Source organism: Mesoplodon mirus (assembly GCF_964341445.2).
Source record: "Mesoplodon mirus genome assembly, chromosome: 3".
NCBI lineage: Eukaryota > Metazoa > Chordata > Mammalia > Artiodactyla > Ziphiidae > Mesoplodon > Mesoplodon mirus.
The window spans coordinates 176,990,715-177,005,635 of record NC_138978.1 but is presented as its reverse complement, the minus strand read 5'-3'; the positions used below and the strand labels follow the sequence as shown (position 1 = coordinate 177,005,635).

At 39.4% G+C, this 14,921-nt stretch overlaps 1 protein-coding gene across 3 annotated transcripts in view; it reads right to left on the bottom strand.

The window, feature by feature from the left end:
• The window catches only part of LIN9 (lin-9 DREAM MuvB core complex component), a 93,467-nt gene that overhangs the window by 62,627 nt on the left and 15,919 nt on the right, over positions 1–14,921 (bottom strand). For all 3 annotated transcript variants that reach the window (XM_082613776.1, XM_082613777.1, XM_082613778.1), the window contains exons 5-6: positions 10,057–10,190; positions 8,249–8,374 (exon numbers count right to left, since the gene is read on the bottom strand). In XM_082613776.1, coding sequence (XP_082469902.1) covers positions 8,249–8,374; positions 10,057–10,190 — 260 coding nt within the window. The remainder of the gene's footprint in view (positions 1–8,248; positions 8,375–10,056; positions 10,191–14,921) is intronic.

The window sequence follows — 14,921 nt, the reverse complement described above, 5'->3', positions numbered from 1 at the left end:
AGTTTAACACGAAAAGTAATTCTCAGGAAGTAACATATTGGATATATTCACTTGATTTGTTTTTACATAAAGTAAAACATGCATTTGTGGAAAGGCTCTTGAGGTGACAAAAAGAGTTTTACAAAAGGTAATAACAATGTATGCGGGACATCGGGGAAGATGGCGGAAGAGTAAGACACGGAGATCACCTTCCTCCCCACAGATACACCAGAAATACATCTACACGTGGAACAACTCCTACAGAACACCTACTGAACACTGGCAGAAGACCTCAGACCTCCCGAAAAGCAAGAAACTCCCCACGTACCTGGGTAGGGCAAAAGAAAAAAGAAAAACAGAGACAAAAGGATAGGGACAGGACCTGCACCAGTGGGAGGGAGCCATGAAGGAGGAAAGGTTTCCACACACTAGGAAGGCCCTCCACGAGCGGAGACTGCGGGTGGCAGAGTGGGGGAGCTTCGGGGCCGCGGAGGAGAGCACAGCAACAGGGGTGCGGAGGGCAAAGCAGAGAGATTCCTGCATAGAGGATCGGTGCCAACCGGCACTCAACAGCCCGAGAGGCTTGTCTGCTCGCCCCGCTGGGGAGGGCTGGGCTGGGAGCTAAGGCTCAGGCTTTGGTAGGAGCGCAGGTGGAGGACAGGGGTTGGCGGCGTGAACACAGCCTGCAGGGGGTTAGTGTGCCACGGCGAGCCGGGAGGGAGTCCGGGAAAAAGTTTGGACCTGCCGAAGAGGCAAGCGACTTTTTCTTCCCTCTTTGTTTCCTGGTGCGCGAGGAGAGGGGATTAAGAGCGCTGCTTAAAGGAGCTCCACAGACGGGCGTGGGATGCTGGGGCTGCTGCTGCTGCCGCCAAGAGGCCTGTGTGCGAGCGCAGGTCACTGTCCATGCCCCTCTTCCGGGGAGCCTGTGCAGCCCGCCACTGCCGGGGTCCCAGGATCCAGGGACGGCTTCCCTGGGAGAGCGCATGGCACGCCTCGGGCTGGTGCAACGTCACGCTGGCCTCTGCCGCCGCAGGCTCACCCCACACCCCATACCCCTCCCTCCCCGTGGCATGAGTGAGCCAGAGTCCCTTTAACCCCGTCCTGTCTGAGCGAAGAACAGATGCCCTCTGGTGACCTATACGCAGAGGCGGGGCCAAATCCAAAACTGAGACCGGGAGCTGTGAGAACAAAGAAGAGAAAGGGAAATCTCTCCCATTAGCCTTAAAAGTAGCGGGATTAAAGCTCCACAATCAACTTGATGTACCCTGCATCTGTGGAATACATGAATAGACAACGAATCACCCCAAATTGAGGAAGGGGTCTTTGAGAGCAAGATTTATTCCCCATTTCCTTTTTTGGGTGTGTATGTGTATGCTTCTGTGTGAGATTTTGTCTGTACAGCTTTGCTTCCACCATTTGTCCTAAGGTTCTATCCGTCCGTTTTTTTTGTTTGTTTTAATTTTTTTCCTTAATAATTATTTTTATTTTAATAACTTTATTTTATTTTACTTTATCTTCTTTCTTTCTTTCTTTCCTTCCTTCCCTCCTTTAGACAACAAATCATCCCAAATTGAGGAGGTGGACTTTGAGAGCAAGATTTATGATTTTATCCCCTTTTCCTCTTTTTGTGAGTGTGTATGTGTATGCTTCTCTGTGAGATTTTGTCTGTTTAGCTTTGCTTCCACCATTTGTCCCAGGGTTCTATCTGTCCGTTGTTTTTAAAAACTTTTTTCTTAATAATTATTTTTTATTTTAATAACTTTATTATACTTTATCCTATTTTATTTTACTTTATCTTCTTTCTTTTTTTCCTTCCTTCCCTCCTTCCTTCCCTCCTTTCTCCCTCCCTTCTTTCTTTTTTCCTTTCTTTCTTTCTTTCCTTCCTTCCTTCCTTCTTCCTTCTTTCTTCCTTTCTTCTCCTTCTAATTCTTTCTTTCTACTTTTTCTCCTTTTTATTCTGAGCCGTGTGGATGAAAGGCTCATGGTGCTGCAGCCAGGAGTCAATGCTGTGCCTCTGAGGTGGGAGAGCCAACTTCAGAACACTGGTCCACAAGAGACCTCCCAGCTCCATATAATATCAAACGGCAAAAATCTCCCAGAGATCTCCATCTCAACACCAGCACCCAGCTTCACTCAACAACCAGCAAGCTACAGTGCTGGATAACCTATGCCAAACAACTAGCAAGACAGGAACACAACCTCACCCATTAGCAGAGACGCTGCCTAAAATCATAATAAGTCCACAGACACCCCAAAACACACCACCAGACGTGGACCTGCCCAACAGAAAGACAAGATCCAGCCTCATCCACCAGAACACAGGCACTAGTCCCCTCCACAACCCACTGAACCAACCTTAGCCACTGCGGACAGACACCAAAAACAATGGGAACTACGAACCTGCAGCCTGCAGAAAGGAGACCCCAAACACAGTAACATAAGCAAAATGAGAAGACAGAAAAACACACAGCAGGTGAAGCAGCAAGATAAAAACCCACCAGACCTAACAAATGAAGAGGTAATAGGCAGTCTACCTGAAAAAGAATTCAGAATAATGATAGTAAAGATGATTCAAAATCTTGGAAATAGAATAGACAAAATGCAAGAAACATTTAACAAGGAACTAGAAGAACTAAAGATGAAACAAGCAACGATGAACAACCCAAAATTGAAATTTAAAATACTCTAGATGGGATCAACAGCAGAATAACTGAGGCGGAAGAATGGATAAGTGATGTGGAAGATAAAATAGTGGAAAAAACTACTGCATAGCGGAATAAAGAAAAAAGAATGAAAAGAACTGAGGACAGTCTCAGAGACCTCTGGGACAACATTAAACTCACCAACATTCAAATTATAGGGGTTCCAGAAGAAGAAGAGAAAAAGAAAGGGACTGAGAAAATATTTGAAGAGATTATAGTTGAAAACTTCCCTAATATGGGAAAGGAAATAGTTAATCAAGTCCAGGAGGCACAGAGAGTCCCATACAGAATAAATCCAAGGAGAAATACGCCAAGATACATATTAATCAAACTGTCAAAAATTAAATACAAAGAAAACATGTTAAAAGCAGCAAGGGAAAAACAACAAATAACACACAAGGGAATCCCCATCAGGATAACAGCTGATCTTTCAGCAGAAACTCTGCAAGCCAGAAGGGACTGACAGGACATATTTAAAGTGATGAAGGAGAAAAAACTGCAATCAAGATTACTCTACCCAGCAAGGATCTCATTAAGATTTGATGGAGAAATTAAAACCTTTACAGACAAGCAAAAGCTGAGAGAGTTCAGCACCATCAAACCAGCTTTACAACAAATGCTAAAGGAACTTCTCTAGGCAAGAAACACAACAGAAGGAAAAGACCTACAATAACGAACCCAAAACAATTAAGAAAATGGGAATAGGAACATACATATCGATAATTACATTAAATGTAAATGGACTAAATGCTCCCACCAAAAGACATAGATTGGCTGAATGTATACAAAAACAAGACCTACAAGAGACCCACTTCAGACCTAGAGACACATACAGACTGAAAGTAAGGGGATGGAAAAAGATATTCCATGCAAATGGAAATCAAAAGAAAGCTGGAGTAGCAATTCTCATATCAGACAAAATAGACTTTAAAATAAAGACTAGGGCTTCCCTGGTGGCGCGGTGGTTGAGTGTCCGCCTGCTGGTGCAGGGGACATGGGTTCGTGCCCCGGTCCGGGAGAATCCCACATGCCCCAGAGCGGCTGGGCCCGTGAGCCATGGTCGCTGGGCCTGCGCGTCCGGAGCCTGTGCTCCGCAGCGGGAGAGGCCACAACAGTGAGAGGCCCGCGTACCACAAAAAAAATAAAAAAATAAAAAAATAAAGACTATTAGAAGAGACAAAGAAGGACACTATATAATGATCAAGGGATCGATCCAAGAAGAAGATATAACAATTGTAAATATTTACGCACCCAACATAGGAGCACCTCAACACATAAGGCAAATACTAACAGCCATAAAAGGGGAAATCGACAGTAACACATTCATAGTAGGGGACTTTAACACCCTACTTTCACCAATGGACAGATCATCCAAAATGAAAATAAATAAGGAAACACAAGCTTTAAATGATACATTAAACAAGATGGACTTAATTGATATTTATAGGACATTCCATCCAAAAACAACAGAATACACATTTTTCTCAAGTGCTCATGGAACATTCTCCAGGATAGATCATATCTTGGGTCACAAATCAAGCCTTGGTAAATTTAAGAAAATTGAAATTGTATCAAGTATCTTTTCCGACCACAATGCTATGAGACTAGATATCAAATACAGGAAAAGATCTGTAAAAAATACAAACACATGGAGGCTAAACGATACACTACTTAATAATGAAGTGATCACTGAAGAAATCAAAGAGGAAATAAAAAAATACCTAGAAACAAGTGACAATGGAGACACGATGACCCAAAACCTATGGGATGCAGCAAAAGCAGTTCTAAGAGGGAAGTTTATAGCAATACAGTCCCACCTTAAGAAACAGGAAACATCTCGAACAAACAACCTGACCTTGCACCTAAAACAATTAGAGAAAGAAGAACAGAAAAACCCCAAAGTTAGCAGAAGGAAAGAAATCATAAAGATCAGATCAGAAATAAATGAAAAAGAAATGAAGGAAACAATAGCAAAGATCAATAAAACTAAAAGCTGTTTCTTTCAGAAGATAAACAAAATTGATAAACCATTAGCCAGACTCATCAAGAAAAAAAGGGAGAAGACTCAAAATCAATAGAATTAGAAATGAAAAAGGAGAAGTAACAACTGACACTGCAGAAATACAAAAGAGCATGAGAGATTACTACAAGCAACTCTATGCCAATAAAATGGACAACCTGGAAGAAATGGACAAATTCTTAGAAATGCACAACCTGCCAAGACTGAATCAGGAAGAAATAGAAAATATGAACAGACCAATCACAAGCACTGAAATTGAAACTGTGATAAAAAATCTTCCAACAAACAAAAGCCCAGGACCAGATGGCTTCACAGGGGAATTCTATCAAACATTTAGAGAAGAGCTAACACCTATCCTTCTCAAACTCTTCCAAAATATAGCAGAGGGAGGTACACTCCCAAACTCATTCTACAAGGCCATCATCAGCTTGATACCAAAACCAGACAAGGATGTCACAAAGAAAGAAAACTACAGGCCAATTATCACTGATGAACATAGATGCAAAAATCCTCAACAAAATACTAGCAAACAGAATCCAACAGCACATTAAAAGGATCATACACCATGATCAAGTGGGGTTTATTCCAGGAATGCAAGGATTCTTCAATATACGCAAATCAATCAACGTGATACATCATATCAACAAATTGAAGGAGAAAAACCATATGATCATCTCAATAGATGCAGAGAAAGCTTTCAACAAAATTCAACATCCATTTATGATAAAAACCCTGCAGAAAGTAGGCATAGAGGGGACTTTCCTCAACATAATAAAGGCCATATATGACAAACCCACAGCCAACATCGTCCTCAGTGGTGAAAAACTGAAACCATTTCCACTAAGATCACGAACAAGACAAGGTTGCCCACTCTCACCACTCTTATTCCACATAGTTTTGGAAGTTTTAGCCACAGCAATCAGAGAAGAAAAGGAAATAAAAAGAATCCTAATTGGAAAAGAAGAAGTAAAGCTGTCACTGTTTGCAGATGACATGATACTATACATAGGGAATCCTAAAGATGCTACCGAAAAACTACTAGAGCTAATCAATGAATTTGGTAAATTAGCAGGATACAAAATTAATGCACAGAAATCTCTGGCATTCCTATACACTAATGATGAAAATTCTGAAAGTGAAATCAAGAAAACACTCCCATTTACCACTGCAACAAAAAGAATAAAATATCTAGGAATAAATCTACCTAAGGAGACAAAAGACTTGTAGGCAGTAAATTATAAGACACTGATGAAAAAAATTAAAGATGATACAAATAGATGGAGAGATATACCATGTTCTTGGATTGGAAGAATCAACACTGTGAAAATGACTCTACTACCCAAAGCAATCTACAGATTCAATGCAATCCCTATCAAATTACCACTGGCATTTTTCACAGAACTAGAACAAAAAATTTCACAATTTGTATGGAAACACCAAAGACCCTGAATAGCCAAAGCAATCTTGAGAATGCAAAACGGAGCTAGAGGAATCAGGCTCCCTGACTTCAGACTATACTACAAAGCTACAGTAATCAAGACAGTATGGTACTGGCACAAAAACAGAAAGACAGATCAATGGAACAGGATAGAATGCCCAGAGATAAACCCACGCACATATGGTCACCTTATCTTTGATAAAGAAGGCAGGAATGTACAGTGGAGAAAGGACAGCCTCTTCAATAAGTGGTGCTGGGAAAACTGGATAGGGACATGTAAAAGTATGAGATTAGGTCACTCTCTAACACCATACACAAAAATAAGCTCAAAATGGATTAAAGACCTAAATGTAAGGCCAGAAACTATCAAACTCTTAGAGGAAAACATAGGCAGAACACTCTATGACATAAATCACAGCAAGATCCTTTTTGACCCACCTCCTAGAGAAATGGAAATAAAAACAAAAATAAACAAATGGGACCTAATGAAACGGCAAAGCTTTTGCACAACAAAGGAAACCATAAAGAAGACCAAAAGACAACCCTCAGAATGGGAGAAAATATTTGCAAATGAAGCAACTGACAAAGGATTAATCTCCAAAATTTACAAGCAGCTCATGCAGCTCAATAACAAAAATACAAACAACCCAATCCAAAAATGGGCAGAAGACCTAAACAGACATTTCTCCAAAGAAGATATACCATCTGCCAACAAACACATGAAAGAATGCTTAACATCATTAATCATTAGGGAAATGCAAATCAAAACTACAATGAGATATCATCTCACACCGGTCAGAATGGCCATCATCAAAAAAATCTAGAAACAATAAATGCTGGAGAGGGTGTGGAGAAAAGGGAACCCTCTTGCACTGCTGGTGGGAATGTGAATTGGTACAGCCACTATGGAGAACAGTATGGAGGTTCCTTAAAAAACTACAAATAGAACTACCATATGACCCAGCAATCCCACTACTGGGCATATACCCTGAGAAAACCACAATTCAAAGAGTCATGTACCAGATGTTCATTGCAGCTCTATTTACAATAGCCAGGAGATGGAAACAACCTAAGTGTCCATCATCGGATGAATGGATAAAGAAGATGTGGCACATATATACAATGGAATATTACTCAGCCATAAAAAGAAACGAAATTGAGCTATTTGTAATGAGGTGATGGACCTAGAGTCTGTCATACAGAGTGAAGTAAGTCAGAAAGACAAAGACAAATACCGTATGCTAACACATATATATGGAATTTAAGGGAAAAAAATGTCATGAAGAAGCTAGGGGTAAGACAGGAATAAAGACACAGACCTACTAGAGAATGGACTTGAGGATATGGGGAGGGGGAAGGGTAAGCTGTGACAAAGTAAGAGAGTGGCACGGACATATACACACTACTAAACATAAAATAGATAGCTAGTGGGAAGCAGCCGCATAGCACAGGGAGGTCAGCTCAGTGCTTTGTGACCACCTGGAGGGGTGGGATAGGGAGGGTGGGAGGGAGGGAGATGCAAGAGGGAAGAGATATGGGAACATATGTATATGTATAACTGATTCACTTTGTTATAAAGCAGAAACTAACACACCACTGTAAAGCAATTATACTCCAATAAAGATGTTAAAAAAAAGAAAAAAAGATTGTACTATGAAATAGCATGTTTCTAGAAATTATAAAACGTATTTGTTTGTCACACCACAAAATGTTAATAAAGTTCACAATTGTTTAATTCTTTGTTTTCACTAAAAAATTAAAATTTCAAAGGATAAAAAAAACAATGTATGCATAACCTTATAGCTTCATGAAATGATTTTTAGTGCATTCTTAAATATTTTTTTGGAACATAATGGATCATAGATTTTATAACTAAATTATGTTCAAAGCCTGTGACCTGAATAAAAATGAAATTGTGCATTTAATTATAAGATGCATAAGTATAAAAAGCACCTATATTAATGTTTGTCAGTAGGATATGTTTAACATATAACTATTCTGGAAAGTTGTTTTTTGGTACTAGTCCTTTTGAAGATGAAAAAGTCAATATGGTAATGATACTACCAACTAATTTATTAATTTGATTTTAAATAAAAACATTATTTTTACCTCCGTGGTTTCCCCATAAGCCGCCTGATTTTTCCCCATTCTACTCTTGTTAACTTTCTTGTTTTCAAATTAGGAAAAGATTCCTTTAGACACACACAGAAGTCATTGTCGCCTTCAAAAAGTGGTCTGTAAAACAGAAATAGTATTTTAATAGTTAATATACAATGTGTTACTTAAGAGCCATAAAATTCAAAATATGCATTCCAGTTTTCAACAAATTAATCACAAGATGCCAAACGTTCACTTCTACCCAAAACAGGCACAAATTCCAAGTGTTAAAATTAAACTAAATCCTTTGCATTTACGAAACAAATAATGTGTAAAAGTTACTCAAGAAATACTGTCTGTGCTTGAGACTCCAAGAGACACTGATTTTTGTTAAAAATCTCGTATAGGAGTCTACCCTTCCAGAGGTTATCTTGGCATTACCATATCTGGTGAGGATAAACAATGTTAGCTACAAAGTATCTTTGTCCCAAAAGTAATACCATCACCATGGAGTTCTCTTTGAGAGTAAATCAGTTTTAGAAAACTGGGGGACTCCAGAGGGTTAGATTAGTTCTTGGGAACTCGAGAACTCGGATCATACTAGGACACCCTAAGAGCTCTCTTAAGCCTATGAAAAAAATTGTGGACAAAAATAAAACAATTTTATTCATGAGTTTGGGAAACCAGGAACCAGTCTCAGCAATGACACATGAATGTCTTGGGCTTAAATATGAATGTTCATGAGATTCACAAGGTTCAGAGTAGGCAACTGGTGAAAGCAGAGAAAGGAAGTAAAGATAAGCAGTCAGCAAAGCAAGCACCACTGACTGGCATGGATTAGATAAGATTAGATTGTGGTGGATGAGAAATCAGAATTTTTCCTCAATAAATTGTTTTTTTTGTTTTTTTGTTTTTTGTGGTACGCGGGCCTCTCACTGTTGTGGCCTCTCCCATTGCGGGGCACAGGCTCCAGACGCGCAGGCTCAGCAGCCATGGCTCATGGGCCCAGCCGCTCTGTGGCATGTGGGATCTTCCCAGACCGGGGCACGAACCCGTGTCCCCTGCATCAGCAGGCCGACTCTCAACCACTGCGCCACCAGGGAAGCCCCTACTATGTTCTACTTAAACATTTACGTATAACTAAAATGCATGAATATCATCCCCCAAATAGAAAGACTCATAAAAATCTTCCTGAATCACTTTTACCATTAATAACTGTTTCTCTACTATTATACTAGCATTTAAAATCTCGAGATTTATAAAACAAGTCCCATTCACTGCAAATAATGGTGCTTTGTTTTTAGGGTATCTCCACTCCATAGTCTTTGTAAATAATAATATGGAGATTATACTTTCATTTGATTTTTCAGAAAAACATATAATAACTTCTTCCCCAAAAGGGAGAGGAGGGAAGAAAACTATGAAAAACAGAAATGGATCAAACTAGAATGAGGAATAGAAAAAGAAATTCAGGAAAAAAAATAGAATCAAGCTAGACCTCTAGAAAAGCTCAGTTGAGGCTTTGGAAGATTTTTTTTTTTTTTTTTTTTTGCGGTACACGGGCCATTCACTGCTGCAGCCTCTCCCATTGTGGAGCATAGGCTCCGGACGCGCAGGCTCAGTGGCCATGGCTCACGGGCCCAGCTGCTCCACGGCGTGTGGGATCCTCCCGGACTGGGGCACGAACCCGTGTCCCCTGCATCAGCAGGTGGACTCTCAACCACTGTGCCACTAGGGAAGCCCAGGTTGAGGCTTTTAACATTTGAAAATCTTAAACTTCTGGTTCAAATGATACTTGTGATATGAGCCATGATACATACTTATCTATATTTGAGTAGAACCACTCATATATGCACCACTTATGTGCTTTGGGAAGCTTGAGTAAGTTACGTAATCGAAAACCAATCTTCTGTGAGGCCTTCTTATCTGGTGTTGACATTGTTGCTGTAAATTTCTGTACAATAAAAAAAGAGAGAAATTACAGTTCCATTAAGTAAAAACAAACATCTATAACAATGAATACATTTGTAAAAAGGCAGATTATGGTAGGTACTCAAAAAGATTAAACAATATCCAAAATGAAAACTTTTGTTATTATTTAACAAATATACATTCTGATTATTTCTTACAAAGTTAAAGCCTCCAATTTCATAACATATTTTGACGAGGGTGAAATACTTGCCCCCGCCATGTTTGCACTACAGTGTAATTTCAATTTAGGTATGCAGGAAGAAGATACTTGTGAAAAATATTTCTAGAGTTCTAGGGCCAGAAAAGACAAGTAAGGACTCTGACACTATTGTGAGAGACAGAGTGAGAGTGAGAGAAAGAACCTGCAGAAAATATTACTCATTTGTATGAACTTTAAAAATGTTTGGAAAGATGTTTTGTACTCATGGATTGGAAGAATATTGTTAACATGTCCATAATACCCAAAGCAATCTACAGATTCAATGCAATCCCTATTAAAATTTCAATGGCATTTTTCACAGAAATAGAACAAGTAATACTAAAACTGTTATGAAACTGCAAAAAAACCTGAATAGCCAAAGTCATCCTGAGAAAAAAGAACAAAGCTGGAGGCATCATGCTCCCTGATTATAAACTATATTACAAAGCTACAGTAATCAAAACACGATGGGACTAGCATAAAAACAGACACATTAGGGCTTCCCTGGAGGCGCAGTGGTTGAGAGTCCGCCTGCTGATGCAGGGGACACAGGTTCGTGCCCCGGTCTGGGAAGATCCCACATGCCGCGGAGCGGCTGGGCCCGTGAGCCATGGCCGCTAAGCCTGCGCATCTGGAGCCTGTGCTCCACAATGGGAGAGGCCGCAGCAGTGAGAGGCCCACATACCACACACACAAAAACAAAAAACAAAAAAAACAGACACATTAGAGCAATGGAACAGAAGTGAGCCCAGAAATAAATGCACGCATATATGGTTAACTGATATTTGACAAGGTAACCAAGAATACTCAATGAGGAAAAGACAGTCTCTTTGATAAATGGTGTTGGGAAATGGTTTTCACGTGCAAAAGAATGAAACTGGCTTCCTGTTTTACACCACTCATAAAACTTAACTCAAAATGGATTAAAGCCGTAAATTAAGGCCATAAAATTCCTAGAAGAAAACATAGGGAAAAATCTCCTTGACATTGGTCTTGGCAATGATTTTTTGGGGATGATACCAAAAGCAAAGGTAACAGAAGCAACAATCAACAAGTGGGATTACATCAAACTAAAAAGCTTCTGCATTGCAAAAGAAACAATCAACAAAATGAAAAGGCAGCCTACAGAACAAGAGAAAATGTTTGCAAATCATATATCTGATAAGAAATTAATACCCAAACTATGTAAGAAACTCATAGAACTCAAAAACAAAAAGACAACCTGGTTAAAAAATGGGCAGAGATGCTGAATAGACATTTTTCCAAAGAAGACACAAATGGCTAACAGGTACATGAAAAGGTGCTCAACATCACTAATCATCAGATAAATGCCACAGCGAGATATAACCTCACACCTGTTAGAATGGCTATTATCAAAAAGGCAAGAAATAACAAGTGTTGGAGAGCATGTGGAGAAAAGAGAACCCTGTGAACTGTTGCTGGAAATGTAAATCGGTACAGCCAGTACGGAAAACAGTATGGAGGTTCCTCAAAAAATTAAAAACAGAAGTACCACATAATCCAGCAATTCTAACTCTGGGTGTTTATCCAAAGGAAATGAACTATCTCCAAAAGATACATGCAGCCCCATGTTTGTTGCAGTATTATTTACAATAGCCAAGACATGGAAACAACCTAGGCATTCACTGACAAATGAATGAAGAAAATGTGGTGTGTGTGTATGTATGTATGTGTGTGTATATATATATATATATATATATATATATATATATATAATATTATTCAGCCATAAAAAAGAAGGAAATCTTGCCATTTGTGACAACATGGATAGGCCTTGAGGACATTATGCTAAGTGAAATAAGTCAGACAGAGAAAGACAAACACCATATAATTTTACTTATATGTGTGACCTAAAAAAAAAATTACTTCCCTCCCCACAAAAAACCCAACTCAATAGATACAGAGAATAGACTGGTGGTTGCCAAAGACAGGGGTAGGGGGGCAAATGAAATGGATAAAAAAGGTCAAAAGATACAAACCTCCAGTTATAAAATAAATAAGTCATGAGGATGTAATGTACAGAATGGTGAATATACCATACTGTATACCTGAAAGTTGCTAAGAGAATAAATTTTTAAAGTTCTCATTACAAGAAAAATATTTTTGTAACTATGGTAATGGATGTTAATGATAGTAGACTTACTGTGATGATCATTTCACAATATATACAAATACTGAAATCATCATGTATACCTTAATATAGTGTTGTCAATTATATTTCATTTTTTAAAAAGCTTAAAAAACACCATCAGAACATCAAAAGAATACAACACAACCAAGTGGAATTCATTCATGTCAAGAATACAAGGATGGGTCAGTATTAGAAAACTATTAATGTAATCTGTCATTATTAATAAATCAAACAATGAAAGTCATATGATCACCTGCACTGATGCTAAAAACACTTGATAAAATTCAATGTCCATTAAAAAAAGAAACTCTTAATGGAATATAAAAGTAGACAAAATGACTAAAAAAACATGATATACCAGAAGTTAAATGATACAACTAAAGTAGTACTTGAAGGGAAATTTAATTCATTGGGTAAATGCTTATATTAGAAAAAAGGAAAAATTTCAAATAAATAACTTATCCTTCCACCTTAAGAAACTAGAGAAAGAAGAAAACTCAAAGCAAGCAGAGGAAGAAAATAATAAAAATTAGAGCATAAATAATAGAAAGAAAAAATAGAAAACCAACAGAGAAAAATCAATAAAACCAAAAGTTCTTTGGAAAAAATCAACAAAATTGACAAACCTTTAGCAATAATGACCAAGAAAATAAAAATAGATGAACACTTTCTTAACCTTCAAAACACGTTTCTCCCTATTCCAATCAAAAGGTCAGTATTGGACTTCCCTGGTGGCACAGTGGTTAAGAATCCGCCTGCCAATGCAGGGGACAAGGGTTCGAGCCCTGGTCCGGGAAGATCCCACATGCCACGGAGCAACTAAGCCCATGTGCCACAACTACTGAGCCTGCACTCTAGAGCCCGCGAGCCACAACTACTTAGCCCTCATGCCGCAACTTCTGAAGCCCGTGCGCCTAGAGCCCGTGCTCCGCAACAAGAGAAGCCACCGCAATGAGAAGCCTGCACACTGCAAAGAAGAGTAGCCCCGGCTCGCCACAACTAGAGAAAGCCCGCGTGCAGCAACGAAGACCCAATTCAGCCAAAAATAAAATAAATAAATTAATTAATTAAAAGAAAAAGAAAGGTCACTATCATATTCAATGTTAAAATTCTAAAAACATTCTCATTAAAGTGAGGAATATGACAAAGATGTTGATTATACCCCTATTTTTGACACTGTTTTGATGGAATTAGCCAATTAAACAAAAGGAAGAAAACTGTAAAGGAGAAGACAAAATTACCATTATTTTCAGGTGATATGACTCCCCCAGAAAACTCAAGAAAATCAACTATAACCATTAAAAGGAATAAATTAATAAAGTGGGAGAAAACAAAGTTGTTATACAAAAATCTCTATTTAAAAAAAATCATTATCGGCTGAACTGCCCCAGAGCCCGATGGGAGGGCAGACTCACTGAGGCTGCCGGCTCTGGAGGGGCTCCACCAGCCGAAGCCGCGACAGTCCTTGGGACCCTGGGCCAGCTGTTTCAACAAGTAACTTAAAGACAAAATGGAAAAACTAAGAGGTTTATGCCTGAGATCATGTTGATGTGAAACCAGGGATGGCGACCTTGTGTCAGATCATTCATCCTGGGGTAAGCCAGCTGCCATGTTATGAGGACATTCAAGCAGCCCTCAGGAGAGATCCATGTGGCAAGGAACTGAGGCCTCCAACCTACAGCCACGAAATCAAATTATCAATGCCTGAAGGAGACTGACCAGAGGCCCAAGGACACAGGAAATATCAAGGTCATTACACAAACATCAGCCCCACAGAACCCCTAAAGCCCAGATCCTGAAGAAGCAAAAGAGGAGATAAACTGCCTCAAAAGGGATATTGGTCATGTATACTCCCTGCAAGAGTACATCAAAGGGCTTGTTTCCACTGATGACAAGAGATGACACAACGGTACTTTAAGTTTGCAATATAATGGAAAATAAACCAAAAAAAAAAAAAAAACCCATTATCAGGACTTCCCTGGTGGTGCAGTGGTTAAGAATCCACCTGCCAATGTAGGCGACACAGGTTCAAACCCTGCTCCAGGAAGAGCCCACATGCCGCAGAGCAACTATGCCAGTGCACCACAACTACTAAGCCTGCCCTCTAGAGCCTGTGAGCCACAACTACTGAGCCCGAGTGCCACAACTACTGAAACCCATGCACCTAGAGCCCATGCTCCACAACAAGAGAAGCCACTACAACGAGAAGCCCACACACCACAGTGAAGAGTAGCCCCTGCTCGCTGCCACTAGAGAAAGCCCATGCGCAGCAACAAAGACCCAACGTAGCCAAAAATAAATAAATAAATAGATAAATAAATAAATAATTATCTTTTCTATATATCAATGAGAACAAATCAAAC